The sequence below is a fragment of the Nannizzia gypsea genome, genomic scaffold, assembly GCF_000150975.2.
Source record: "Nannizzia gypsea CBS 118893 supercont1.7 genomic scaffold, whole genome shotgun sequence".
NCBI lineage: Eukaryota > Fungi > Ascomycota > Eurotiomycetes > Onygenales > Arthrodermataceae > Nannizzia > Nannizzia gypsea.
In genome coordinates, this window is record NW_003345195.1 from 741,242 (window position 1) to 768,664 (window position 27,423).

The 27,423-nt window shown below is 49.7% G+C and overlaps 11 protein-coding genes across 11 annotated transcripts; 6 read left to right on the forward strand and 5 right to left on the reverse strand.

Annotated features, from left to right (window-relative positions):
* Window positions 1-1,668: 1,668 nt before the first annotated feature.
* On the forward strand, window positions 1,669-2,448 carry MGYG_07573 (hypothetical protein; the record flags this gene model as incomplete). Its single annotated transcript, XM_003170282.1, has 1 exon — window positions 1,669-2,448. The coding sequence occupies one exon, from the start codon at window positions 1,669-1,671 to the stop codon at window positions 2,446-2,448; it is 780 nt and encodes a 259-aa protein (XP_003170330.1).
* A 63-nt stretch (window positions 2,449-2,511) lies between these two features.
* MGYG_07574 (hypothetical protein) lies at window positions 2,512-3,720 on the reverse strand. Its single transcript, XM_003170283.1, has 5 exons — window positions 3,676-3,720; window positions 3,175-3,328; window positions 2,955-3,095; window positions 2,799-2,891; window positions 2,512-2,737 (listed from the first exon to the last, which is right to left on the reverse strand). The coding sequence occupies exons 1-5, from the start codon at window positions 3,676-3,678 to the stop codon at window positions 2,709-2,711; spliced, it is 420 nt and encodes a 139-aa protein (XP_003170331.1). The 5' UTR covers window positions 3,679-3,720; the 3' UTR covers window positions 2,512-2,708.
* An 800-nt stretch (window positions 3,721-4,520) lies between these two features.
* MGYG_07575 (zinc finger protein zas1) lies at window positions 4,521-8,023 on the reverse strand (the record flags this gene model as incomplete). The annotated part of the gene is made up of 2 exons (XM_003170284.1): window positions 4,521-7,588; window positions 7,705-8,023. 2 exons carry the CDS (start codon window positions 8,021-8,023, stop codon window positions 4,521-4,523), a joined length of 3,387 nt encoding a protein of 1,128 aa, XP_003170332.1.
* Window positions 8,024-10,461: 2,438 nt separating this feature from the next.
* MGYG_07576 (hypothetical protein) lies at window positions 10,462-12,530 on the forward strand (the record flags this gene model as incomplete). Its single annotated transcript, XM_003170285.1, has 2 exons — window positions 10,462-10,562; window positions 10,643-12,530. 2 exons carry the CDS (start codon window positions 10,462-10,464, stop codon window positions 12,528-12,530), a joined length of 1,989 nt encoding a protein of 662 aa, XP_003170333.1.
* Window positions 12,531-13,182: 652 nt separating this feature from the next.
* On the reverse strand, window positions 13,183-16,757 carry MGYG_07577 (mRNA transport regulator MTR10; the record flags this gene model as incomplete). Its single annotated transcript, XM_003170286.1, has 8 exons — window positions 13,183-13,271; window positions 13,369-13,899; window positions 13,954-14,379; window positions 14,439-15,719; window positions 15,803-15,893; window positions 16,060-16,332; window positions 16,425-16,517; window positions 16,620-16,757. The coding sequence occupies 8 exons, from the start codon at window positions 16,755-16,757 to the stop codon at window positions 13,183-13,185; spliced, it is 2,922 nt and encodes a 973-aa protein (XP_003170334.1).
* A 414-nt stretch (window positions 16,758-17,171) lies between these two features.
* On the forward strand, window positions 17,172-17,582 carry MGYG_07578 (LSM domain-containing protein; the record flags this gene model as incomplete). Its single annotated transcript, XM_003170287.1, has 3 exons — window positions 17,172-17,312; window positions 17,372-17,462; window positions 17,527-17,582. The coding sequence occupies 3 exons, from the start codon at window positions 17,172-17,174 to the stop codon at window positions 17,580-17,582; spliced, it is 288 nt and encodes a 95-aa protein (XP_003170335.1).
* Window positions 17,583-17,726: 144 nt separating this feature from the next.
* Window positions 17,727-18,665, reverse strand: MGYG_07579 (5-formyltetrahydrofolate cyclo-ligase; the record flags this gene model as incomplete). Its single annotated transcript, XM_003170288.1, has 3 exons — window positions 17,727-17,842; window positions 17,995-18,489; window positions 18,575-18,665. 3 exons carry the CDS (start codon window positions 18,663-18,665, stop codon window positions 17,727-17,729), a joined length of 702 nt encoding a protein of 233 aa, XP_003170336.1.
* A 492-nt stretch (window positions 18,666-19,157) lies between these two features.
* MGYG_07580 (hypothetical protein) lies at window positions 19,158-20,082 on the forward strand (the record flags this gene model as incomplete). Its single annotated transcript, XM_003170289.1, has 4 exons — window positions 19,158-19,271; window positions 19,352-19,466; window positions 19,534-19,718; window positions 19,774-20,082. 4 exons carry the CDS (start codon window positions 19,158-19,160, stop codon window positions 20,080-20,082), a joined length of 723 nt encoding a protein of 240 aa, XP_003170337.1.
* A 655-nt stretch (window positions 20,083-20,737) lies between these two features.
* Window positions 20,738-21,372, reverse strand: MGYG_07581 (hypothetical protein; the record flags this gene model as incomplete). The annotated part of the gene is made up of 2 exons (XM_003170290.1): window positions 20,738-21,152; window positions 21,230-21,372. The coding sequence occupies 2 exons, from the start codon at window positions 21,370-21,372 to the stop codon at window positions 20,738-20,740; spliced, it is 558 nt and encodes a 185-aa protein (XP_003170338.1).
* A 360-nt stretch (window positions 21,373-21,732) lies between these two features.
* Window positions 21,733-26,069, forward strand: MGYG_07582 (nuclear pore complex protein Nup155; the record flags this gene model as incomplete). The annotated part of the gene is made up of 5 exons (XM_003170291.1): window positions 21,733-22,021; window positions 22,115-24,577; window positions 24,631-24,719; window positions 24,778-25,401; window positions 25,461-26,069. The coding sequence occupies 5 exons, from the start codon at window positions 21,733-21,735 to the stop codon at window positions 26,067-26,069; spliced, it is 4,074 nt and encodes a 1,357-aa protein (XP_003170339.1).
* A 490-nt stretch (window positions 26,070-26,559) lies between these two features.
* Window positions 26,560-27,333, forward strand: MGYG_07583 (hypothetical protein; the record flags this gene model as incomplete). Its single annotated transcript, XM_003170292.1, has 3 exons — window positions 26,560-26,674; window positions 26,801-26,992; window positions 27,056-27,333. The coding sequence occupies 3 exons, from the start codon at window positions 26,560-26,562 to the stop codon at window positions 27,331-27,333; spliced, it is 585 nt and encodes a 194-aa protein (XP_003170340.1).
* Window positions 27,334-27,423: the final 90 nt, after the last annotated feature.

The following is a 27,423-nucleotide window of genomic DNA, read 5'->3' on the forward strand; positions in this document are numbered from 1 at the left end:
TATCTGATAGAGATGCAATACAGCTCTTAGCATGCCGCCAAACATCAATTTGACGCCATAGGGTATAGATTGATGCTGTGGAGGATATATTGAAAGAACCACAAAGGTGATTCCGACGGTATCATGGTACTAGTTAATTAGGGGCCTTAGATCTGATTCATCGTGGGTATAAGATATCTCTCCTCATCCGTGGTGTTACCTAGAATAGATCTATAGGTAAAGGGGCTTTTATTTCCATTTCATCAGTTTGCAGCGCTTTAAGTATATCAAACCCTCAAGGGAGGCGTATGGTCTGTATATAACCTTTCAAATCAACTCGGTATTCATCTGGCCAAATAAAGAGTGTAAGCTGTAGTTTTGAGGCATGGGAAAAGCCCAAATGTTGATGTTTACCTTTTGGCCGATTTAAACTTAGATCAAACTCAAAAATGTTAATAAGCAGGCTAAGTCACGTGTACAGCTCTTGTCAACAGTGGAAGTTCCAAACCTTCAGAAAACATCTACAACGGACCTCAGGCCATACACCGTCAGATTAAACGAACGGCGAAGAGAGATGATATGACAGGCCTAACATTCTCTCCGTGGCTAAAAGTGAGCGGGAGCGCACATGGCCAGCCTTGAGTGGGAACAATTCGGGATACCCCTATAGCTATATACACTCGCCTCCCTCCACTTGCCCTATACAGCACGTTAAGTTGAAGACAGATGATACCAACGGGCGACTTCGCCTATCTCGCACGGCGATTTTTTCTTTTTCCTCCTCATGGAGAGTGAGGGTGTATTGAATCCTTCAAAGATTCCTCATCGGCCCAAAAAGACAAAGGCTATAACCGACCACCTGGCAGGCGCTTACCGGCCATTACGGCATTGGGGGTGTCACAAAATTGCCATATGCTCCATGTTACACCTAGCAAATAAGATATTCTGCTGCAAACTTTTTTTTTTGCAATATCCGATTTAGTCAGTGATGTGTCGGGCATCTCTTAATGACAAGGATGGTTACTAAGAGCCAGCAGCATCAATGTCATAGCACCGTGGGGAGTGCTTTTACCATTAACGCCTTGACACATTGACATGTTGTTATCGGATATACCGATTGGAGGAATGGGGTAGATGGAGGTCCGAATGCTAGTTGGGATTTCATTGTGTTTGCCATGTACGACTTTATAAGTTGCGTTGGTCATAAGGCTGTCAAACTGCTGGAGTGGCTGAACATATCACAAGTCCATCTACTCCTGTCCGGCAATTGGCTAAGTAATCTACTATGGAGGGAGATTGGTGTATAGATACCTCGATACTAGATACTGTAAAAAATATAAGGATACGCCAGATAACGTTCAATAACAGATACGTGCTATCAACTTACTACCTATCAGAGAGCTTGAGAAGCTCTGGTACTGAAACATATTGATTATCGCGATTATCTATGCGTAGAAAGCATTTCATTCAATAGCATTTGATAATATTCAATAGCATCTAATAAGCCTATGGCCTTCCGATACAGGGCAACCTATGGCCGACGTGACAGTCACGTGCTACAGCTATCGAGCTGCAGCTTTGAACCGTTGAACTAACAAACAATAAGACAGAGAAGGTCAATTCCTCACTGAAGAAGCTGTTTGGATATTGATTGAGCAGCTACACCAGACCAGCTGCCTTAGAGATACGATGGCGACTACTATATCCCAGGACCCTCCCGCTCGAGAATTGTCAACTCCGCAACAGGAGGAGCTTAATGCGGAAGACTCCAAAGCCAGCCAACCTCAAAGCCGCATACCCATAAGAACCTACCACTGCAGATTCTGCAACCATCTTCTTATTGCATCGACACAGGATCTGTCTACGCTTCCTCGAAGACGAGCTCCAGCTTTAGACAATGCGATAATACTCCCTCTACCGAAGAAGTCAGCCGACGCAGAGGAAGAGGATGACGACGAGGAGGAAGAAGAAGAAGAAGAAGAGGAAGAGGAAGAGGAGGACGATGGAGAAAGCAAGGAAAAAGACTTGGGAGAGACAGAGATATCACAACAGATGGAATCAGCTACGTTGAAACCGGGCTCAAGGAAAGGGAAATCCTCTGCGCCCTCATCTTCGTCGCAACATTACACAATCCTGCTATCGACGACTACACCGGATAGAAAACCGATTATTCTACGGAGAGCAGACGGGTTTGAGAAACGGTTACTGGTTCGGTGCGGCCGGTGTAAAGTTGTGCTCGGGTATGTTTTGGACGAGGTTCACTTTAAGAAAGGCGAAGAGAACAAGGCTGGCGCCGCTGCAGCGACGTTAGAAGGGGAAGAAGGCAACGTTTCTGGCACGGGGGAACCGGAGGTTATCTATATCCTTCCAGGCTCACTGGTTGAGACAGAGGAGCTGAGCAGTGAGATTAAGCTTGAGAAGGAATCCTGGGCAGAGTGGGAGTCTCTTGCAAAGAAAGCGAGTAAATGAATCTTACACGAAAGTACGGAGTAATGAATGACCTGGCAGTTTGAACAAGAGTGATAAAAGTGGTATTACGATTCCATAAAATAAAAGGCCCATACACCAATCTCTACCGCTTATCACCAAAGAAAAAGACTCTTCGACGTCGTGTGACAGGATGATTTCTGGACTCCTTCCCTATCCATAAACAAGTTGTGAAAAATGATATATTCATAACGCATAAACACCGAGGCCGCAATAGAAGAGGTTGAAAGGGATGGACAAGCTTAGTTGGCGAGAATCGTTCGGACGAGCTCTGTAGAAATCGAATATTAGTTGATTTGCTCACTCTCTCGTGAGCCAGAAAGATAACTGACCGGTGTAGTTTATCTCGCCGGAGCTGGTGTCGACGGCCTTGAGAAGCTCGTCAACTTCTTCATCCGACATCTTCTCGCCGAGGTTGGTCAGGACTGTCGAGGGGAAAAACCCCGTTAGCATTGGCTATTCATATATATCGGAGCAGTCATTCTCACTGTATCGAAGCTGTCCAACACCAATGTATCCAGTCATGTCCTTGTCGAAGACCTGGAAGCCACGACAGTACTCCTCTGGCTCTCCTGGGTCGCGGAATCCACCAGGTCGGTTAAGCACCTTGGAAAAGGCATCGAAATCAACTAAACCCGCCGTCTATCAGCTTTCTGCTCCATATCTGTCGTACTTTCTCTCTTTTTTTCCACTGGCACATCAACTCACAGTCTCCGCCAATTCCCTTCTCCAAGTCACTGATCTCAGCGAGGGTTGGGTTCTGTCCGCATGCGCGAAGCAGGTCGCCCAGGGACTCGAGGGCGACACGGCCGGTTCCGCGCTTATCGAAGAGGGAGAATGCTTCCTTGTAGTTTGTAGAGGCCTTGTCGCCATTGTTATGGTTCTCGTTAGCTGATGCCATGATGATTTATCGACTGTTCTGTCTGGTCTCTCGTCTCTTGAGATATTTTTTGTGGATTGATTCTTGCACAGCGAGTTGCGAGGTTCTCTCTTTCTTTTTCTCCGAGAGCCACGTCAGGGCGATTCGGGGGAACAGAAACACGAAACAAAACGCAGTCTCAAGCCGGATCTTTTGGGGCAAGTCGCAAGGCAGTTTTTTTGTTTACTGTGGTGACGCAGGCAGGGAGAGGCAGGCTGATGCTGGTCTGGTTCTCGTTTCTCGGTGTGCAGTGAGGGTGAATGGTGATGAGAAAGAGCATTTTCACGTACCATGGTTCTGCTTGTTTGTGTTCCCGAGTTGTGTAGCGGCGAAGACGATGGAGAGCAGCTGGTTCAGGATATCTTTCTTTCTTGCTTGCTTGACGGCCGGATGAGTTGGAGATGGGTGGTTTATATGTCCAGGGGAGTGTTTTCGGTCTTCTTTTGATCTGCTGCTTTTTCTTCTCTTCTTATCGCTGCGACCAGGCCGGCCGTCTCGTTGCCATGGGAGACGGGACGCCACCAGGCAGCCCCTGAACAACGCATACTACCTAAAGTTATCTACCTGGACTACGACATCAGAATGTATCTACTTGTACACGGGGGACGATGAGAGACAGTGGAAGACGATGAGGTGCCGGCGACAGTGGTATATTTATAATTACAGGAAGTTGTTCGGGTCGAAAAGTCGAGATAGGAGTGTATAAACAAACAACACGAAGAAGAAGCCACAAAAGACGAGAAAAGACGGCCCAATTCAACTGAATAGCAAGAGAGTCGATAAGAGAAAAGGAGAATCCTCATGAAGTGCCAATAGTAGTTACCAGTCATTACCTCTTTTTATGTAACCCCGAGTTCCCTTGGCTCAAAAACATGCGCCCTCGATATCCTACTTTCTAAGCGCCAGAGACACAAAACAAACGGAAGATAAACAACAGAAGAATAGGAGTAAACGTATAGGAAAGTCGAGCAGCGCTGGAACGGAAGAAAGAGTCGCTTGGTGATGGTGATGATAGTGGTGGTGTGGAGTGGATAGGAGTGTCTATGGTAGATGCAAAAGATGACTTTTGTCAGGGGGAATACCAGACCAGATCAGGCGTTTTTGAATGGCAGAAGTAGATAGATAGATAGATAGATTATAAGCTCGGTGCAATGGTGATAGGAGAACCCTTGAGCTTGTCGATGCAGCTTCCCAGGAGGTTGGCGGCTTCATGAAGCAGCTCCCATCTTGTATTGCGGAAGTCGGCTCGCAAAACCATGAGAAGTCCCATACACTGATTTCGATCTCGGATGTTCTCAAGGTCGTTCGGGTGGCGGACACCTCCTACTCGCTCGAGGAAGGCGTACATGTCGCGCCGTTGCTGTTCGGGCGTGGCCAGCTCTGGCGGTGGCGACGGACGGATTGGACCGTCCAGCGCAAAGCCGTAGGACCAGACGACCAGGGCGGCAAAGTAGAGAACCCACGGCCGGCTCATGATGAAGTCCTCTCGGGCACAGTACTCATGCACATTCATCCTTGATCCGGCCACTGGATAGTCTGGCCTGGAAGAACCGTTCCGAAGCAGGACCTGGGAGAGGAACTTCAGGGCAAAGAAAGTAGCGTCTCGAGCTGAGTCCTTGTTAGCCCATCGTTCGACCATTTTCTCTTTTGCACAGCTAAAGTCTCTGGGTGTGATGGCTCGTCCCAATAGTCGCGCAGCTCCGGCAAATATCTGGCAGTCAACCACATCGACGTGAGAGGCCATATGGGCAAGATGGTGAAGCACATTTCTTGTCTCGGCGAAGACGTCCTCTTCAAAGAGGTTCTGTTGCCGCTGCTGGTATCCGCCGGATGACGAGTAACCACCGGCAGATGAACTGGTGTCGTTGGCTAGCGATTCATCAAAGTCTCGCTTCCAGTTATCAAATGCCCGGAGCATGGAAGATCGCCACTTGTCTCTGAAGCCAGGTACTTGAGAGACACCAAGCGAGTTAACCTGTAGATCTCTTTGGTTCATATGCCAGCTTACACTCAACAAACCAGCCATGATTATCGTTCGACCAAAGGCGTTGGTTCGCACCGTCTGGCCCGTCAGCGTCTTTTTCAGCCCTTCAAGAAACATGGTTGGTTTGAAACCGCTGGCGTTGAGCCGTAGCTGTACCTTTGCCGCTTCCGAAGGACAAGTAGCAGACCAGAGATTCTCGTCACAGGGTAATGGCAGCCTCATTTCATGGGCGGCCATCTTCACCGAGTGTCCGAACATGGTGGCATGAGTCGAATCCAGGACAAACGCAGCAAAGGCAACTCGTCGTGTCCCTTCCGATTTTATCCAGCGCAGCCACGATTCGTCAAAGTGGCCTGGCTCAGAGCTGCCTGCAGACGAGGGGACTGCCGATCGCTGTCTGTTGTCTGAGGGAGACGGAGGCGAGTTGAAGGCAGTGCGGCCTATTAGGGAGCTACCACGGCGCATTAGTGTTAGTGTGGTGTCATGGTGGATGTGTGCTCTTTCATGTAGCTCTCGTGTAGAGTACATCTTCTCATATGTCTCAAGGAGTAGCAATGTTTGGAACACCCAGAGCTTTGCGGGCGGCCTGAAGTCGGGGTCCATGAATAACTCCCACCGCAGATGAACGCAGATGAAGTTCGCCAGCTCTGATGCCGTATCAGTAAATTGCTGGCCTCGGTTGTTATCCAGGGTAACAGCTCCAAGGGCCATTACAGCAAAGAGGAGGATATTTGGCGTTTTGTCTGGTGTGAAGGTGTGTTTATGTAGGATCGGTAGTTGCGCATGGCAGTGGTACCAGTAAGAGCTAATATACGTCTGCATCATGCGTAGACTGAGAATATGGTTGTCCGCGTCCATATTGCCCTCCATGAACGTCTCCTTGCGACTCTTAACGGAGCCACAACCGATTTCATTGAACCTCGTCTGCATCAAATCTAGCAGTTCACTTCGTTTCTCTTCCGATATAACCGAGTATGGCGGGCTGGAGTCAAGGATACTGGTAACGCTCATGGGGTGATGCTGCTGTTGTTGCTGTTGCTGCTGGAGGGTGCCGGTGCCATATCCGGATACGGCCGTCGAATCAGTAGGGTAGTATGGATTTTGGATCTGTCCGGAGAATGTATCGAGATAGTTGGGCATTATGGTTGATACCGCAGGGAATCCAGCGGCAGATGACGTATTAGAGCTCTCGTTGAAGAGCCACGCAGTAAAGTCGTCAGTCAGGGCAAAGGGAGAACGGTTCAGTATCTCGCTGCCAAATACCGGCAGGGCATAAGGCCCTATAGAGTCCATGTTGGCTACCGAAGCTTCCGAATGCATGCTCGTTGGCAAAGAAGTCATCTGGCTCAGGGTACTGGCCAAGTTTGCACCAGACGAAGATTGACTGTGGGATCTACTCAGGACAGCACCCGTGTAGCCAGAGCCAGGGAGAACAGCCGGCATTGGCATGTTCTGGTTCTGCGGCATGTATGTGTTTGTAGCCATGCCGTTTGCCAACATGCCGGATGGCATGCCAAATGGAGACACTGTATGGTTCCCAGCAGGACTTGATATAGACTGCTGCCGGGACTGCATGGAATCCGACGCAATAGAGGTCCCTGGGCCTATCTCTTGCGGCCCAGCCAACGGTGATATTGAGAATGGCTGGGGGGTATTATTATGTGTATTATTATTAGTATGGGTGTATGGCTCGTAACTTGAGCAATTTGGTTCACCGTAGACGGCCACTGGCTGTGGCTTCTGCTGCGGAACAAGGTATCCTCCTGTATTCCCGTCTGACTGCCGCCGTATCGAGTCCGTGTTGCCTTTGTGGTATGCGTTCTGGGGTGTCTGTAGAGGCCCGCCATGGAGATCCGAACCACCGCCAGCAGCAGCACCAGCGCCCGCCATGTTAGAGGTCGCGTAGCCCTGAACGGCTATGAATCCAGTGCTGCCGGCACCGTTAACGGCCTGCTCAGCTATCTGCGAGCGAGAGGGTATCGATCCTGCTGGAGACCTGGCCTCGCTGGCCTGCTGCGAGATGGACGCCGGGTTGCCGCTTGTATCTCTGGTAGACGGCGACGAGCCTGCGCCTGAGCCCTGAGTAGCGACATGATCGCGCTTCTGCAGCTGTGAGCCATGGGTATTATGGCGCTCCTGGTGCCGGATACACAGATCCTGGCGAACAAAGGTGCGGAAGCAGTTGGGGAATTCGCATCGATATATTTGTTTGGGCGAGTCTGCGAAAAAGTCACGATGTCAGCTCAACAACGTCAACTACAACAACCACAGCCACAAACACAACCACACAACCATCCAACGGTGTACAATGGTACGCGCAGACAGAGATACGTACGGTTTAGCTGATGGCGGTACAGATGCTCGGCTCGCGAGTAGCTCTTCCCGCAGCCTTTGTGCTTGCATTCGAACTTTTTGCCCGTGGCAGCCTTCCTCGTCCGCTTCCGCTTCTTGGGCGACCCGTCCGGCTTGATCGGCGACTGCACTTCGTCTGATGGGCTGTGAGAGCTCAGGGGACTCGGCTCCTGTTCTTGTTCCTGTCGACGTTCCTGGCCCTGGCCGTGGACCGGTGCCTGGGCCGGTGCCTGAGCCTGAGTATAACGGTGCGCGGCGACGGCGGAGAGAGCAAGCGGGTCGGAGTCGACAAACATCGTCATGGCGACCTGTACTCTACCTCTGCAAGCTCAACTTCTAGATGCAGTCCGGGGCGAATGACATGACCCACCCTCGCCCAGGATGAACGCAAGACTGGGGATGCTGATGGTAGACCTGGAGCTGCTCTGCGCGATGGCGCTGGCATCGGCGGGAGGGACGAAGACAAAGACGGCGAGGACGAGGACGGAGATGAGACGACGAGGGGTGATATGTGTGTGTATGTGGTGTGATAGTGGGTAACTAAAAAAGGACCGCTGCTTCTGCAACGTCTTGATATGTATGGACGGCGTCTTGGACGGCTCTTTTTTCTTTTCCCCGGGCCAGTTAACTACAACTAATACGTCGTGCGTCACAGAGCGAGATGGAAGTGCGAGGGCAAGAGCGCGAGAGAGAGAGAGGGAGAGGAGAAAAGGAAAGACAGATAGCCGGGGTATACTATTATTGTATACTGTTACCAGCTGCAAGGAAGCAGGGCCAAAAAAGACCGGCAAGATGACAACCGACGGCGGGTTTAGTAGTCGACAGGATGCTGGACATGGACACCGAAGAGACAGGATGCTGGAGAAGCCAGCCCAACGAACTGTTTGGCCTCCATGTGGGATGGATGAGGCTTCAAGAAACTCGGTCGATTTACCTGCCTGCCTGCCTGCCAGCAAACCAATGCGCCTTATTACATGCAGCTATATTAATAACGGGGACACCACTATCCAATATGTATTAACCCTCGCCTTTTACGGAGGCCAACGGGAAAGGCCAAAAGGGGACATCCAATTATTATGATTGTTATATCAGACTTTTCGAGAGCTCTTCTCGGGGCGCTTATACGCAACGGCTTCTCCACCACGAGCAACCTAGACCTGTTCGCCCAGGTTAGACGGGGTATGTATGTATGTCTACACAGCTCGATTCCATCGCCTAAAGATGTCATATTTCGACTCCAAGCGGTAGCTCCGAGACCAGTGACAAGAGGTAAGTCAGTCCCAGTTCAGCGGCGTGGGGTGCGAACTCCTTTCAATGGGAATTGATGACCTGGATGGTTGCTTTTTCCTACGCTGTCTCTTTCTCTCTGTCTTTTCTTTTTCGTCCCTCTCTCTTTTCTTATTGCCCTGTTCTTTTTACTCAATTTTTATTAGATTCTTGTCGGGCTTCATCCACTGGGCATTTCGGATTAACGCACCCTTTTACCCGGAGTCTAGTCCTTGATTATTGAATCCTATGCAAGCGAGCTAACAACGAGCTGACAAGTTACCATCACGATGCTTGACCCTATGATTGTAAGCGCAGGCCACGGTGGACCTGCTCAGGGGCCTATGGACTGGGACATGGGACAGTTTTGGGAGGATCCCTCATTCGTATTTCGGTTGAAGTGGGAGGCAATGGGAGAGCAGATCAGGATAAAACAATTCGACCTGGGGGCTTTCGGGGCCATCAAGAAGATGTCCACTCGACTACTGGCTCAGAACATCCAGCAACATCTCATATCAAGTCCTTTTGTTTTTTTATTTTTTCATTTTTTTTTACCTTACCGCTGTCACACGGCGAAGCCCGCAGCGGGAACCGGATCGGGCCTCAGTGAAGCGGACAAATGAGCCATTGCCATGCCGCCATCTAGCCCCAGGCTAATTTACACTTGGCTGGGATACCTCAGTGCAGTTGGTGCGGCGCTTCTTGCTGCTGCTGCAAAGGCTGGGGAACATGATGAAAAGCTGCTGCACGACTTACCAGCCGCATGGCTCTGCTGGGCCATCTTATGCATTTACTACATTGGAAGACGGTACCTTCTCCAGGGCCGCTTCTTTGACGGAGATGGCCTAAGGGGCCGAGATCTGACCTCCATCGCTCGCTTGTGGGCGGTTTCCATTGCTCTCGTCGCATTCATATTTGCCTCTTCCTTCTCAGGGGAAGCCTCGTGGCTACTGGTATGGAAGAATGATTTGTCCTCCCCCTCCCTTCCTCCTCTTCCTCCTTCGGGGACCCCCTTCGGGCTCTCTCTGAATAATAATCACTGCTCATCAAAGCCGAGATGGATATATGTGGCTATTCGAGAGCAATTGAGGAATGGAAAAGAGTGCTTGCTGACTTTGTAGCCTGTCATTACCACTATCGTCCATGTGATATTTCTTTTGCGAGAAAAACGCTCTTTGTTATCGCCATCGGACACCTCACCTGGGGATTTTATACCCAAAGGATGGCCGTCCTTCACCCAATTAATTGGACCGGCCGTTGTCTTGCTTTCTCTGGCAGACTCGGTTTTCCTATTTCGACAGAGTGGGGATCTGAATTCATCACCGCTACCATCTATTTTGCGTCTATCCGCTTGGATATGCCTGGGTTGGTGGACGTCGAATAGTATCCGGTCTACGACAGCCTCTGAAGGCGCGGATGTAACATCTGCTCTCTCACATGGCGTTACACCAAGAGTGCTCTTCGTATTGACCGTATGTCTGGCTCTCCGCGGGCATGCACCAAGCTTTACATCGGTCGAAATCTTGGTCTCCTTGCTGTCGGCCTCAAAATGGATAGCAATATTCTCACTGGTGTGTACCGAAAATAAAGCCCTCTCTCCTTTTTGGCTTACGACATATAATATAAACATAGATTTAAAAACAATGCTGACGTAGGGCGATATATCTCAAGGTTTCTGGGAATGGCTCTGCTGCTGCAAGCACGCTAGATTCATTTGCCCTGTTCTCGGCCCAGGCGATAAATCTCAAGCAGACCAATGAATTTCCCGTTCTATTTTTGTCAGCTGCAGTAGCCTTGGTCCAAGGTGCAATTACTCTCCCCAAGGGCCCACGGTACCGGAACTGGCTGGTTCTGCTTTTGTTGATTCCACTTGCAGGCATTGTGCGTCAGGAAGCGTCCCTGGACCTTGGATACTCCCTCTATGACGGAACGGTTGGGCGTGTTGGAGATGTCCCAATCCACCCTATCCAACAACTCGCATCCGAGGCTCTGAAAAAGCACAAGGACATGGTGGCAAGCCAATCCAAAACTCTCAGCGCTGCCATTAAAGAATATGAACGCCGATATGGCCGAAAGCCTCCTCCTGGATTTGACGTGTGGTATGAAGCTGCGACACAGGAAGGTTTTATTCTTGTTGACGAATTCAATTCATTGATGGAAGGGCTGAAGCCATTCTGGGGTGTTCCTCCCGTTGTGCTTCGTACCCGTGTGGCTGCAGCAACGCAGATCCCAGGTTCAAGGCTCATCCGCTATTCTGTGAGAAATCGTAATCTGATGGCCGAAAATGACGGTGAGGCTACTTGGATCACAGACCAGCTAAGGTTTTGGTTCACTCCTGAAATATTGGATACGGTACCTGATATCATGTTCGCCCTTAACTTACTTGACGAGCCAAGGGTCGTGGCTCCCTACGACGAATTAGTGGAGGCTCAATCTGCAAGTAAATCGAATGACTCGGCAGAACACTCAGAGTCGTCCTCGGATAGAACCATCAGATTCGAGAAGGCAAATTCCAACACCGGCCTGTGGGATAGCATGACATTATCCTGTGACCCGAAATCTGCAGCTAGAAAAGGCCCAAGCAGATTCAAGCTCCCCCACAAGGGCCTAACTAGCAGCTTCGTCTCCAACACGAGCATTGCCCGAGATGTCTGCTCCATGCCAGATCTCCAGGTGCAGCATGGGTTTTTTATTGCCCCCGAAACGGCAAGTCTAGCACATTCGATCGTCCCCATCTTCTCACAGGCCAGGCCTTCAAGTTTTCAAGACATTCTTTTGCCGAGTGTATACTATGGTGCGAAGCTAGAGGCGCATGAATACAAGGAAGGCCAGGATATGCCGTGGGATGAGAAAGAAAACATCGTCCATTGGACCGGATCTTCAACAGGTGGTCATACCAACAGTAAAAACTGGCACACCTTTCACCGTCAACGACTGGTGCTCGCAACCTCCAACAATGCTACCAGGATTAGTCTTATGAAAAAGGTCCCTGGACACCATTCGAAGGACGGTAACACTACATCCACTTGGCGCACCTATACGTCTAAAATGGGACAGATTACGTCCAAGTTCAAAATCCGAATCTCAGCCGTCATCCAATGTGAAGACGATGCATGTGATGCGCAGGAAGCCGCCTTCCGACCAGATGAATACCCAGAGGAGGATTTTCAAGCAACGTATCGAGCACGATATAATTTAGATGTGGACGGCAACGGTTTCAGTGGCCGTTACCTTCGTGGTCTCTTGTCCAACTCTGCCATGATGAAGCAAACAATCTTCAACGAATGGATTGATGATTGGTTGACGCCCTGGGTCCATTATATACCCGTTAATATGGACTTGGTGGAATTCCCTGAGCTAATACGCTTCTTTACCTCCGAGCCTGAGGGACAGGAGATTGGAAAGAGGATTGCGATGGCAAGTAAAGACTGGTCGCGGAAGACGATTCGGAGAGAAGATTTAAAACTTGCCCTGTGGCGGGTAATGTTGGAATATGCACGTGTTATGAGGGATGACAGGGACTCTATACATTGCTGTTCTTGATTTGACTGCTGTAGGTTGATTTCTTTTAGTTTTTGACAGTTTTGTATGCTGGAGCAGGTTTTCAGACATATAGTTTTGATCTACATGCTCTTCCGGCTGAAGAGATGTCTGGTTTGTACACGAGCGGATGCAGAGCAACGTTTTCATGTTTTCTTATAGATAGATTTCTAGTTCTTGGGTTTACTGTTAGCTTGGGGATAACTATATACTTACGATAGAATGTACCATGTTTGATGCTTACGCCGGCGGCCGGGAATAGACGCCCATACTCCCCTATTATCTACCTACTAATGGCAAGCATGCTCTAGAATATTAAAAATATAAATCATCAACAGAACCCCAGCGCCCATCTTGTCCGATATATCCATCTCACGCCGTACGTCTTAAGTATAATGCAAGAGGACCGAGTACGAATTTTGAGGAGTGTTGTGAACGTTGAGGTAAAGAGTACCCGAGTCGGTTAAAATAAATGGCTTTGGTACAGGTTTTGCTGAAAGCGAGCTGAGAGGAAAATTGGGAGATGATCAGGCCAATCAATTACTGTTGCGAAAGTATCGTAAAGAGCTTTTCTGTGCCACCTCTTATCGGTCGTTACCTAGGGTGCATAGACTTGTCCATCACTCGAGCTTAACAATATAAATCTTTTACCTACCTACCCAGTGAATCGGAACCGTGTAGCCTCTAGTCTGCCTAAGCCTTCTCTTGGTGCCACGTTCCGACGTCTATATGAGTTTGTGAAATCTGTGAAGAAGAAGGTGTATGAGTTAGTGTAAGACGAGCGAGGTTGTTGTTGTTGATATCGTTAAAAGGGGAGTGTGACGATGTTCGGGCAACGAACCTTGAAGCACAACTCTAATCTTCCTCATGTCGCCTAGTTGGGCATACTCCGAGAGTGTTTTCATCAGGCGCTCGCTTTCACCAGGCTTGACGGAGCGGGCTGGCAGCATCTGGATTGTGGCTTCAATCCAGCTTGCCGTTTCTGCGGGTAGGAGTTCGAAGCATGACATGAGAACTGCCGAAGCGTCTGGAAAGCAGTCACCGGGAAAAGTAAACATCATCCCGGTTAATACCCGTTGCACGAGAAAAGAGCCCTGTGACACCATTATTTGCTTCACACCTGCCCTAATCTCCGGTGAGTTCGTATAAACCTCGCCCTCCGGGGTTGTGAAGTTGGACACAGCCGGCTTTTCAAACCCAAAGCTGACCAAGTCACGGAGATATTGTAGGGTGGCGGTTAAAGGTTCGATCTGCTGAAGGGTGAGTGCGCTCAAAGCAGCAGAGAAAATGGGGACAGAAAGGTTTGATGTGACGGTATTTTTAGGGAAGAATCTGACTGCATCTGTTGCGAGTCTAAAGAAGTCCTCGATCACTAACAATGTATATTAGCATGGGCGGTGGCGAAAGAATGACGGGTTACACATACTGTCAGGCAGCTGTTCTGGAGGCAGGTCGTTGAGGATTCGGAGGAAGAGCACGACTTGCTGTTCGAAAAATTGATAAACAGCAACGCTCGTGGGGCTATCGACAAGTTCAGCCCCAGTTGAGAATTCTCGGACAATTGCATCCGTAGCCCAGAGGAAACATCCTTCTCTTGAAGCCTCGAAGCCAGAGGATATGTTTTGTGCAAGGGTCGGGAGGAGAGGGGCCATTGCATTGCGGTACGAGATAATCATGTATCGCCAGCATCGGCAGACCCTCTCGAGGATTGGAGTAGATTTCGTGAAATTCATAACGATGGTACTGAGAACGGGTAATATTTCTCCGCAGTATTTGACTCCAGGATTCTCTTTTCCTTGTTCGACATAAGGACAGACTACCTGGATGAATATTGCGATCAATTGCAAGTGATCTATAATGTCCACCTTTGTCAGTCTCAGTCCGTACTTGATCAAAAAAAGCTATACTTACCAGCCACGGCCTTTTGGCCCTCTTCATCTTTGGCGTTGTTGGCCAAGGTCATAATTCGAGTCATAAGCGGGTTGCAGAAAAGCTTTAGTCCTTCGTATATCTTTTCAACTGGTTGAACGGCGAGGACGGCTGCAACACCTTCGGTAACTTCCTCCTGGCTAGATGGCTTTAGACCATCGATAACAGATTCGTAGAATGTATGAAGCTGAGGAATGTGAGATCCAAGCAGCTTCTGGCAGTCAGTTCCCAAGAACTTGAAGGCAAGGGCTGCGGCTTGCACGACCTCCTGCGATTCGTGCTGGAATCCGGAGATGACATAATTGAGCTGTGCCTCCAGCGTCTCTGGATGCTGTGCAGTCCACTCCGTATATCTACCGAGGGCCATGATTGCCTGGAAACGGACCTTCTCCTGGTCTGGTATGCGCACGATGAGCGGGATGATTTCTGGTAGTACGTAGCTTTCTTCTGCTTCCACCATTCGTCCCATGGCACGCATGCTGAAAAGGGGTGCTTCGAGCTCTTGCCAGTGAGGGACGTGGTCGTGTCTGGCCTGGGGACCGTATTTGGCAACCCAGGCTTGAATAAGACTGTATGCCTTTCCAAGGCACTCAGAGACTCCGATAACTGCACAGCAATCCTTGAGCACATCCCCCATGGAATGTCGGAAGCTTCGGAATTTCTCTTCTTGCTCTCTGTCGCCGTCGAATAGGTCACTCTCATCTCCGTCAGAGGAAGGGTATTCTAAGTGTTTGATCATGACATCGACGAGTTTTGAGAACAAATCTCCAAGGGTAGCCCTGGCTCTTGCATAGCGCTCCAAAGTCAAGTATTGCTTCAGTTCATACCAGAAGACGAAGGTGATCGAAATGGCGTCACGGTCCTTGTCGACAGAACAACACTCTAGCACCGCTTCCACCAAATTCCTGAAGTCTGCAGGTAGGCGTGCAATTAGGAGCACCCAAGCCTCTGCGGCCTCTGCAAACAGTCGAGTGAGGCCGCGGAGCAGATCTACATCTTCGGCTTCCGCAGCTTCTCTGATTCTGGGCCTTAGGGCAATTATTCTGGGGTATAGAGCTTTGATGATGTCCATGGAGTCGTCGACTTCGAGGGTGTCTCTATAGATCATGCATATGCAGTCTACGGCCGCTTCAAAGGATCTTTCCTCCGCAAGGGCCTTCATGATGACGTCCATGAGTGGAGACTCAACGATCTGAGCTGCGGGTATCTCGCGCATCCATGAAGTAATACATTCCAGGAGAAGTGGATTAGTTGCGGCAGAAGCTATAAAACAGCAAATATATAGAGTTAGTAGTGCATTCAGTCGATCGTCTTTATTTAATTAAACAGGGGGGAGGAAAACCTACAAGAAGACTGAGAGTACTGTGTCAAAAGACCCAGGACCTGGCTTGCGTTCTCTTCCAAGAGCTCTTTTGTCCTCAAAGATAGCTCCTCTTCCTAAGAGTTACGCACGACTGATTAGATAAAAAGAACGATTTTCTCTGGCCGCAAAAAGGGGAGTTGATAAGACGGGTATATGCTGGTGTTGAATTTGCGCAAATGCGGTGGTGGATGGAAGGACAAAGGTGGGTGGATATGGTGTTTGAGCTCTGCCGGAACATACAGTCAGGTTGATTTTGCGGCCTTCTATGACCTCTTCCGGAAGGATCTTGAGGAATTCGAGAACACAGTCTCCGGCTTCGTCGCCGAGAGCAGCTCCCACGGTGGGCAGGACGTCCTTCCAGCTCGTCATCTGGATGGCTAGGGTGGCCAGGGAAACACATAGCTGTGTCCGTATGGGGCGCGGTCCAGATCTGTAAGTCGACAGTAGAGACAGTATAGACGTCCTTAGCTCGGGCTGAGCAGACTCGGGGAGCTGGTCGAGGTCGTATGTAATCTACCAGAAGCAGGCATGCACCGTCAGTCGTTGTGTTGCTTTATGTTGCTGGGGGGGTATCAGATGTATGTATAGATGGCGCGGGCCCTCACTTTTCCCTTGAGCGTCGTTGCAGCAAAGAGCTTTGCCTCGACCTGCGCATCGGCAGCCTGGAGAATCGCATGCGTCGCAGTCCATGCCTCTATCTGTTCGATATTAGAAACACGGCCGTCGTCTTTCGTCAGCCAGAGGAGCTTGTCCCCGGCCCATGGAGGGGTAAACGAGTGTATCTATGGGGATGGCTCAACTGATTTCTGGAACTTCTCGAGGAACTCGTGGGCGTGAGTCTTCTCCTGGCGAGAGGCACTGCCCTGCATCGTCGAGAGAGCTGCGAGCACCGGCGCAAAGGCCTGCTGCGGCGCTGAAGCACTGCTCGCTGTCGCCATGGCGCGGGCTCACTGTTTTCTATGCGGAGGATCGGTGCGGGCGGCAAGGGATCTGGCGAGGTAGCAGAGCTGGGTCTATCAGCGCTGGGCCCGCGGTCGTCATGAAGCAGAAAAACACTGAGATAGACGAAGAGAGGCGGAAGTGATAGATGCTCGTGGACGTTGTTGCTGGTGTTGGTGTTTGTTGTTGCTGAAGCCTCAGTTTTGTGCTTCCTCGTGAAGTTATTTGGTTATTTTTATGTTTTTGGTGATGGAGCGAAAAAAACCCACTTAAAGTCGACTCTCTCTTTCTCTGGTGAACATCGAAGTTTTCGACATCTTTTGACGGCAGCAACAAACAGCAGCAGCAGCTTCACTACGAGACAGCAAGAGGATTAAAGAGACAAAGAAGGAGAATAAGCAAAAGGAAGGAAAATGACCGGCCGAGGACAGCGAGGCGGCGCGAAGACGCTGCTGGCCCCCATCCACTTCATCTTCAAGCTCCTGCAGCAGCGGACGACGGTGTCGATATGGCTGTACGAGCAATTGGCGGTGCGCATAGAAGGGAAGATACGGGTACGCATGAAGCATACGTTTCTACTTATAACGAGCTGGAGCTGACTGCTTGTCATCAGGGATTTGACGAGTTCATGAACCTCGTGGTGGACGACGCGGTCGAGGTCAAGCTGGCGACGAAGACGGAGGCAGAGTCGAGGAGACAGCTTGGTAGGGGACAGGCACTCTTACTCCTGTCTGCTCTACGGCACAGTATGCTAACAGTCGGTGACAGGACAAATCCTCCTCAAGGGCGACAATGTCTCGTTGATCCAGACGGTGCAGTCATAGAGCCGACGGGCTGGGCTGTGAATGTGTTTACAAAATAACGGTTCAAAGGCGATTGGCGTTTTACGGGTACATGTCATGCTCTCTCTTTTTTTTGCTGCTATGAAGGGGCTCAGAAAGGGAAAAGGGCGAGAATTGAGACATTGTTCAGCTTCTCACGACTCGTCCATCACCTACGACCAGGCTATCGACGAGGTTGTCGTACTCTCCCACCGGCACCTCTTCTGGAGGCTGCAGGACCTGCTCGGCTAGACAGAAGGCGGCTATTAAGTGATGGGTTAGTGTGTCTTAACGGAATGAATGGTGTGCTGTGTGCTATGTGCTGTGTGCTATGTGCTGTGTGCTGTGTGCTGTGTGCTGTGTGCTGTGTGCTGTGTGCTGTGTGCTGTGTGCTGTGATTGCTGTTTGATCTCACCGAGATATGGCATCTTCCCCTTTCCCGCGCTGCTCCGATATCTGTTGATAAAACGGTCATAATACCCCTTTCCATGTCCCAGTCTCCGTCTGCCGTCGTCAAAGGCCATGCCCGGCACGACAATGAAGTCCAGGCCGCAGTCGTCACCGTGCAGGGCGCCGTCTTCGCCCAGTAAGCCGTCTCCTCCCAGACAGTTCTCCCTGCCGGCGAGCGAGCTGGCGTCCAGCGTAGGAATCCCCCATCCGTCGGGCTGTAGAGACTCGTAATCCTCGATCGAGCGCAGGGCCAGCATTTCCATGATCGACGACGGCTTCGTTTCAGCACTGCCTGCGAGCTTGTAGATGTACGGCACAAACACCTGCTTCCCGCGCCTAAAGGCGTCCCGCACGATGGCTGCCGTCATCATCTCGCCCGCCGGCATCGACAGGTAGACGCTGACCCGCCGCGCCGCCTGGTACTCGGGCAGCGCGAGCAGCCGTTCAGTGGCAAGAGAGGCTACAGTAGTAAACACCAGCCATTAATAACTGACCAACGTATCAAAGACAAGACAGATGTGCTGGTAGTAGATGTTTAGACGAACACTGAGATGCGACTGAGTCTGCAGAGACGCCCGCGAGGATCTTCTTGATCCTGCGCCTCATTTCCTTCTTCGCCGTGCTTATCGACGCCATCGCCGCGTACTTTCTGTCTGTCCGCTGCTCTTCTAGTTCCTCTTGCTTCTCCTGCTTCTGCCCGTTAATGGCTGGTTGACGCTGATTCCGTGAGTGGCGAGTCTTGGGAGGCGACCGGGGCCAGGGCACGACCGAAACATCGACGGGGGGGCCTGTTTTAATTAATTCTCTATCTATCGTCAGTAAATACAACCATCGCAGGGTTCAAGCAGCAACTCAAGCAGACGAGATCTCCTGCCGAGCTGTCACTCCATCTTCCCCTGCGCGAGATCTGGTCTGTCTCTCTCTGGCTGTCGCTGTTCGCTGCGGTTTGTTTGACGTCAACGAGACACAGAAAAAGGACGACGTAATAACCAATCTTAGGTGGCTCGTCCCTTTTTCGTGCTTTTTTCATCTTCGTCTTCGTCTTCTTCCATCTCTCCTTTTTTTCCTCTTCTTCTTCTTCTCCTTCTTGATTTCACTCGCTACCAAACGATTCTCTTGCTACCGACGATGAACTTGCTGCTGCTGCTTCCTCTCAGCCTGCTGCCGGCTGTCATGGCAGAGCTCGACCCCCGACTCGTAGGCACCTGGACAACCAAGTCGCGGAAGGTCGTAACTGGCCCGGTGCGTATACAAACTACCAGCAGGAGGACAGAGGGTAGAGGAACAGCGGACGGGACAGCTGGCTGACTCGCTTTCTGCAGGGCTTCTACGACCCGGTCAAGGACAGGCTGATCGAGCCATCGCATACCGGCATCTCCTACTCCTTCACCGAAGACGGCTACTTCGAGGAAGCCCACTACCGCGCCATTGCAAACCGTGAGATCTCCGCATAGCATACACCCTGGGGATTTTGAAAGGACGGACAGACTAAGGAGTGATTTAGCACGAAACCCGGATTGTCCAAGCGGGATGATGCTGTTCCAGCATGGGACTTACGACGTCAAGCCTAACGGGACGCTGGTCTTGAACGCCTATGCCTTTGAGGACGACGGCCGTCAGTTGATATCAGACCCATGCAAGGGAAAACGAGCAAGCTACTACAGATACAACCAGAACGAGACATTCAAGGTAGGATATATATATACATATATACAAGCTCTGCGGGACTGACATTGTTCTACAGAGATATGAAGTCATGCTTGATGAATTCCACAACATACAGCGGCTCAACCTGTACACACACGACGGCTCGCCCATGAACCGCATGTTCCTCATCTACAAGCCGCCCCAGATGCTGCCGACCAAGCATCTCAACCCCGTCGTCAAAGTCCCCCAACGACGAAAACGAGGCCTTCTAGAAAGCCAATTCGACGCTTCACTCAACAAGAATTCCATGCTCTCACAGCTACCCATGACCGCCAATGCTGACCGCTGGTGGTGGGTGGGCGTCCTCATGACCTCCATCGGCGGGATTGCGCTCATCTACACCTAGCCTTCTCGATCCTTTCTCTGCCACGGGTTATTTCTTTCCTTCTTCCTACGTTAGAGGGGAAAGACAAAGAGAAGAAACATACAAAAAGTTATATGATATAATGCACCATTTTGGATATAGATGGCGTTATGAACGGGCTGGCATCCCCCCGGGGGATAGGGGGGAGGTTTTATTTTCCATTATTTCTCTTTCTGGTCGTTGCCTCGGGAGGCTTATTGTTGATTCGTGGGAAGGATATTAATATCCCTTTTATACTTACTACCTGCGTCGGAGTAGTCGGTTGCTACATACAGCTGTACTTGTACCCCTTTTGTTGCTTTCCTCTTGTCCATTCTACTTCCTCTCGTCTGCATGGCGTGTTTTACTTTTCCCCGTCTTTCCTTTCTGTCCTGTTCTTCCATCGTTCTTCTTGCCCCTGTCTCGATACGTTCGACGGGTAATTGCAATGTTTAATTATCATCAGCATCGATAATGTTAATCCTTGTTACGCATTCAAACGCTGCAGATCTAGGAAGGGAGACAATAATGTTACATTTGGATTCATCTTCTAATTTACAATGTCGTCCCGCAGACTCGAGGGATGTATTACCACCAGGATATACATTCCAACCACATACTAACACCTCTCACAGGCTTCTCCTCGTAGAATCAAAGATTACTTCTGCTCCAGTGCCTTGACCATCTCTCCAGCAATCTTCGCAACCGTCGTCTTGCTCGCTGGCTTCCCGTCCAAAGCTCCGCCCGCTGCAAGCACCTTCTTCATCACACTTCCAATAGCCAGCTTCTCACTGGCAGCCTTGAGCTCTGCAATTGCACTCTCAACAGCGGCGCGGACAGCGTCTTCACTCACAGTCTCGACCTGTGCTGCGTATTCCTCAACCACCTTCCGCTCTGCCTCTGCCTTGGCCGTCAAGTCCTCACGTCCGGCAGCAGCGTACTCCTTCCCACTAGCTTCCAGGTTCGAGGCCCGCTTGCGAAGAATGTCGAGAAGACTGAGATCAGTCTCAATGGGCTTCGGTGTTTTGGCTGCGTTGTTCACTTCTGATATGATTCCGCGAAGGACGTCAAGTCTATACGGACAGAGTTAGCATTGGCTTCTATATAACAAGGAGGAATAAACTGGAAAGAAAGAGAGGATGATTATGACCTGACTTTGTCTTTCGCTCTCATGGCCGTCTTCAGGTCTGTCTTTATCTTTGCAAACAACGGGGCAACACCCGGCGTAGAAGATGTAGAGTAGCGAAGGGCCTGCCGCAGAAAGGGCGACTGGAAGCGGAATGACCGAATCATGCTGGGTGGTATAGCTATCTTTCTCTCTCTCTAAGTATCTGCAGTAATAGCGGTAGTTAACTCTGGTTCTTCTCTTCTGCTTCTTTTGATCTTCTCTCGTTGCATCAAAAGTTGAATATTTATATGTAGATGGCCCGTGCACCCAAGCTTCATCTTTTTGTGTTGCTCAAAAAAAGTCGCAGACGAAGAAAAGAAATCAACAACTTCGACTTCATCATTCCTTTTGCCATTCTACCACACAACTAACAGACCCAAGTCTCTTGCTTAGGGAGAGCCGTTGACGGTCCCTCGCTGTGGCCACCTGAATACCGTTCCCCTACTGGCAACAGCTTGCCCCGTGTGCCTGGGTGCTGCGCGACCATGAGCTTCCCGTTCACACCAACACCGAAGCCGCCAGGCACATATTTCCAGACTCCGGCGCCCTCGCGCTCTCATGGACCTCTGTTCGCCTCTAGACCTCTCTCTCCGCCCTCAGGCAACGTTGCGGGCTCGAATCTAGGTGCCTCTACCGCCGCTCGGCCCAAGATGCCTGCCCCAGAGATCAAGGCAAAGCCCGAATCAATAAGCCCACGAGAGCGAGCAGCGCGGACAATAGACGAGGCGCTCCTGCAGGAGTCGCGGTACCCGGATCTAGACAGCTATCTTTCTCGTACGTTTGCATTTCATTCTCCGGTGCTTGAAGTTGAACGCGTTTGCGCAGGATAGGACCGGCCAAGATACTAACGTTTAATTCATCAATTAGAGGGCTACTCTTCGGACTATGATATACCTAGCTCACCGGCATGGGCGCCGTTCCAGAAAGTGAAGATGTATAGGATTCCAGATCAGATATTCGATCAGTATAATCGTGCGCAGGTTTCAACCAGCATGGGTTTGTTTGCGGAGCTAAACCACGCCTGGGTTACAATCGACAATGCACTTTATCTCTGGGATTATACGCATCCAAATCCTCAATTGATAGGGTTTGAGGAACAGCCGAATAGCATCAACATGGTCAAGCTTGCGCGGCCTAGAAAAGGCGTGTTTCTGCCGGCTGTCACTCATATGCTTGTGATATCTACCACAGCTGACGTTTTCCTCATGGGACTTGCGTGTGAAAACACTGGCGGATATAAATCAGTGACTATATATCAGACTGGCATGTCTGTGCCTATCAGAGGGCTGGATATCAATGTCATTGCCTCATCAGACTCAACTGGACGAATCTTCTTTGCGGGGTCTTCAGACAATGATGTGTATGAATTGACATATCAGCAAGAGGAGCGATGGTTCCAGGGCCGCTGCAGCAAAGTCAACCATACAACCAAGAGCTTTACCGCCTTTACGCCTCAGTTCAATCTCCGGAACAAACCAACTGAGTTCGTGGAGCAGATGGTAGTTGATGACAGCAGGAACCTCTTATACACCCTGTCTTCAAACTCGTCTATTAGAGTCTTTCACCTGAAGGCCGATGGGTCCGTTAACCTTACGATCACCAAAACCGCCATCGACATCTATTCTAACATCGGCCATATCATTACTTCAAATGAAACACTCAACCCGAGGGTTAAGATTGTCTCTATCAGTCCCATCCCAGCCCCAGAGGCGTCCAGGTACCACCTTATGGCCACAACCGCTACCGGCTACCGAATCTACCTCAGTGCTACTGGCTCATACAGCTGGTCTGCCACCCCAAATGCAAACAATGCTCCTACCAGCATGCAGGCACAGCACGTTAAAACCCCCCCATCCGACTCTCCTTCAGACCAGGCCCCACAGGCTGCCCCAGTCCCAGGAGCCCCATTCCATACTACAGGGCCTTCGAAAGTCTCAATACATTCGTTAAACCCTACTAGCTCCGCCGAACGATTTCCACCTGGGTACTTTTTCTGTTTCACACAGAAAGGCAACGCCAACCAAGCTGATACATTGTTTATTTCTACCCCAGACTCCGGGAAGCTTGCACTACCCCGGGATCCCTCTACGCCTATAAAGCCAGAGGAAACTGGCATTTGGCTCACTCTTGGTAGCCGAGCGGAAGCAATCGGCCTCTACACCCCATATGACCAAGGTGGCCCAACGAACAGCGGCTTTGGAAACGAGCTGGCCGTCCAATTCGATAAACCGGCTGCTGAGATTGCTGTTTTGACCAACACCGGAGTTCATATTATCCGCCGAAGACGGCTCGTTGACATGTTTGCGTCTCTTATTCGTAACTCGGACGGAGAGGATGGATTAGAAGATCGTGTCCAGACATTTATTCGGATATATGGCCGAAGTGAAACCATTGCAACTGCATTGGCTGTGGCGTGTGGTCAGGGGATGGAAGTCTCACCAGACTCCCGTCTTTCACAAATCAATGATCCCGACGTTCTTGAGTTTGCTCGGAAGGTTTTCATTGAGAAGGGAGGAAAGGCAACCATCAATGAAAACGCGGTTACCGATGGATCTGTCCCTGCTATTGATACGGTTCTTCCTTCTCCTCGGCACGCGGGAATTGCATTGTATACCTCTAGACTTCTGCGGTCTATCTGGAAGACAGTAATAGCCAAGCAGGGACGAACGCCTGCTGGAGGCCTTTCCATATCCCCAGCCGTATCGACTTCTACCTTGCTCACCATTCAGCGTGATCTCTCTGCTCTCAAAGACTTTTTCAACACAAACCGAACATTCATCGAGGGCCTGAGCGGACCTGACGCTCTATCGAAAGTAGCAACAAAACAGGAGGAGGTTGCTTTACAGGCTGAGCACAGAGGTCTTCACTCCCTTGTACAGTTAATCTCACATACCATTGAGGGGATTTCGTTTATTCTCGTTCTTTTTGATGATAGAGCCGAGGACGTCATTGCCCTGTTGAATGAGGACGCCAGAAACCGTTTCTTGGAGTTGACCTTTGAGCAGCTTTTCGCCACTTCCAAGGGTCATGAGACAGCAAAAGAGCTTGTCAAGGCTATCGTTAACCGGAATATTGCCAAAGGGTCTAATGTTGAAACAGTCGCTGAAGCTTTGCGACGAAGATGTGGCACATTCTGCAGCCCTCAGGATGTTATTGTATTCAAAGGACAGGAACTTCTCAAGAGAGCCACTGAAGCTGGTCCAAACTCTGAGGTTGGCAGAAATTTGCTAAATGAGAGTTTGATGCTTTTCCAACAAGTGTCAGAGAGTCTCCCTATGGATTATTTGAAACCCAGCATTGAGCAATATATCCAAAATCAGTTCTTTGCAGGTATGTTGTCTCCAACCTTTTCTGGAAATGTCAATGTTCTAATGATTATGTAGGTGCCATACAACTTGCTCTCAGCGTAGCTGCTGATTCTGATAAAGCAAATCATGCTCTTTCTTGGATCATGGATGGAAGACCGGCAGAGGTAAGGATGGAACCATAAACAAAGTGAAATGTCCATTCATTAATAGCTTGTCTTTTAGGACCCTCGAAAGGATGCTTATGACTCCCGACAGCAATGCTACGACCTCATCTACAAGGTCATCCTTGCTGTGGATGAGCTTTCCGAGCAGGACAACTCCGAAGGCCCCTACAGCCTGATCTCACGAAGAAGAGCTGAAGCATATGACGTTATTACCACCTCGCGGGACGAGGTTTTCCTCACGAGCCTTTATGATTGGTATCTCGCACGCGGATTGAGTGACAGACTCCTCGAGATCAGGTCTCCATTTGTTGCTACCTATCTTGAGAGGAAGTCGACAGAAGATATATTCCACGCTGACTTGCTATGGAAATATTACGCACAGTCAGACCGATTTTATGACGCAGCTGTTGTGCAACTTCAACTTGCGAAGAGTCCATTCAGACTTACTTTGAACCGGAGAATCGAGTACCTGGGTCAGGCAAGAGCAAACGCGTCTGTACATTCACCTGATGTTGGACGAGCAGCGCGACAGCGTCTCCAGCACGAAGTCGAGGAGCTCCTAGATGTTAGCCATGTTCAAGATGATCTATTGCAACGCCTCAAGGATGATCCAAGACTAGACAATGATCGCCGAGCTGACGTACTAGAGATCATGAATGGAGGCATCATGGAGATCAGCAAAGTAGGCCCCCTTCCTAGCCCCATTTTTGCATTTGACACTGACCATATTTGCCATTATAGATGTATAATGAATACGCAGCTCCTGGAAACTATCATGACATTTGCCTTCAAATCATGTACCTTGCAAACCACCGCAATGCTTCCGACATCACCACTACCTGGCAGGATCTGATCCAAGGAGTCCATGAGGAGACCTTGAAGAACGGAACACCTCTACCCTATGAAGCTGTCATCGAGAAGGTCCGCAGTCTGGCACTCAGACTTAGGATGTCTGACGTTGCTTTCCCAGTCAAAACCCTCCTTCCAATGCTAGAGCGTTACAAGCTTGAGCACCAGAAGAACGACGGACCTCCAACCTGGGTTGTCGACCTTTTCCTCGAGCTACAGGTCGAACCAGAAGTTCTATATACCGTCCTTGAGTCCTTGTTTTACAATGACGAGGTACCATTCCACGGGGCTAATAGAAAGTTCATTGGTAATGACCTCGCATACCTAATCTCAAGGTGGTTCAACGAAACCTCCCGTCTCGGTGGTGCTGCTTTTGGAAGTGATGTGATTGCCACGAGGGTTTCTGAAATGTTGCTCTTACTACAGCAGTCTCGATTGGATAAAGATGTGGTGCAAGCATGCCGAGACATGAGGGTCAAGCTCGAGCAGTCCTTCCGATAAATTATGCGTTCTACAGCCACCATACCAGCGCCGTTGCATATGCCATGTTCTATGTCTTTGTTTATTCTAATGTACTTTCAAATCCTCTCTCGCCTTTTAGAGGCTTATGTTGATTAACACTATGTCTTTTTTTCCTTTTCCTTAGTTAATATTCAGGACGGGGTATTGTTGGGAAGGGCGTCTTAAATGATTGGATTTTAGATCAGCTAAGACCTTTTTTTGATGTTCCAGATGCATATAAACCAGCTTTCGATGGAAGGCCTAAGAGATGTGTGCCATACAGCTGTTCATTAGCTCATCTACTACTCTATACGCTCTTGCTTCCTTTTTATTGTGGTTATTCAACAACAAATCTACAGCTTCAGGGGCTGAAAATATTGGTCATGTGACCCCAAATTGCTTTTGTAGGACCAATTTTGCAACAGCACGTCCTTCAATATCTTGACATCAACACTTCCATTTAGTCAATATCTTTGCCTATATATATACAATGGCTGGCAATAAAAGCCACTCAAGCGGCCAGAAGCCAAAGGGCTCATCCTGGAGACGTACTGCTGATTATGTCTATGCTTTCTTCTTCATACTCCATATTGTGATTATGTTTAGTACGTCTTGGTTCATATCCAGTACCGCTTTGTACAGGCCAATGGAGGCTGTCCATCTTCTATGACGAAAAGACGACAGCATTAAGATACCATTGCTGCCAGGATACTAACTAGAGCCCTATTTAGTGGTTGATTTGGTGCCGTTATACCCCGATGCCTTGAAGCCAGCATTCCTCGACGACATCCGCAGCTTTTATATCAACACTTACCAAGACAAATTCTTCACTGACCCTCCGGCTTGGTTTGGAAGCTATGTCGTTATGGAGCTTGTTTACCATGTCCCAGCAAGTATAATCAACGCCTCTAAACTTTTGAACGGTAAGCAACCTTGTATAGCCTTTGGATAATAGAAATAAAACATAAGCTGACATCTAGTTATAGACGACTCATCCGCACCACTTCATGTGCTTGTATGGGCCATTCAGACATTCGTGACTACCTTCACTTGTGTAGTGGAGGTGTGGAGTTGGGTCGACCGTACGACTGATCAGAAGATGAATATCAGTCTACTCTATGTTCCCTATATGATATTCGGTGAGCCCATATCATTCTATTCCTACTATAATTTCACTAAAGCTAAGAAAACCACAGCTGGTCTGGTCGGACTGGACATGTTTGTCCGTTTAGGAAACTCTTTGAAGAAGCTCAAACGGGATTAAAGACGGTATTTTTCAACGCGTGGTAGAGTTAACTACGGCAGATAGATATGGTTCATTTCCACACCAAACACCGAACAATATAGTGAGTGT

Coding starts and splice junctions, on each gene's coding strand:
- MGYG_07574 (XM_003170283.1), bottom strand. Junction 2,892..2,954: donor TGTTGGACAGCTTCGATACA/GTGAGAATGACT, acceptor TCCCCTCGACAG/TCCTGACCAACCTCGGCGAG. Junction 2,738..2,798: donor CGGCGAGATAAACTACACCG/GTCAGTTATCTT, acceptor CGATTTCTACAG/AGCTCGTCCGAACGATTCTC.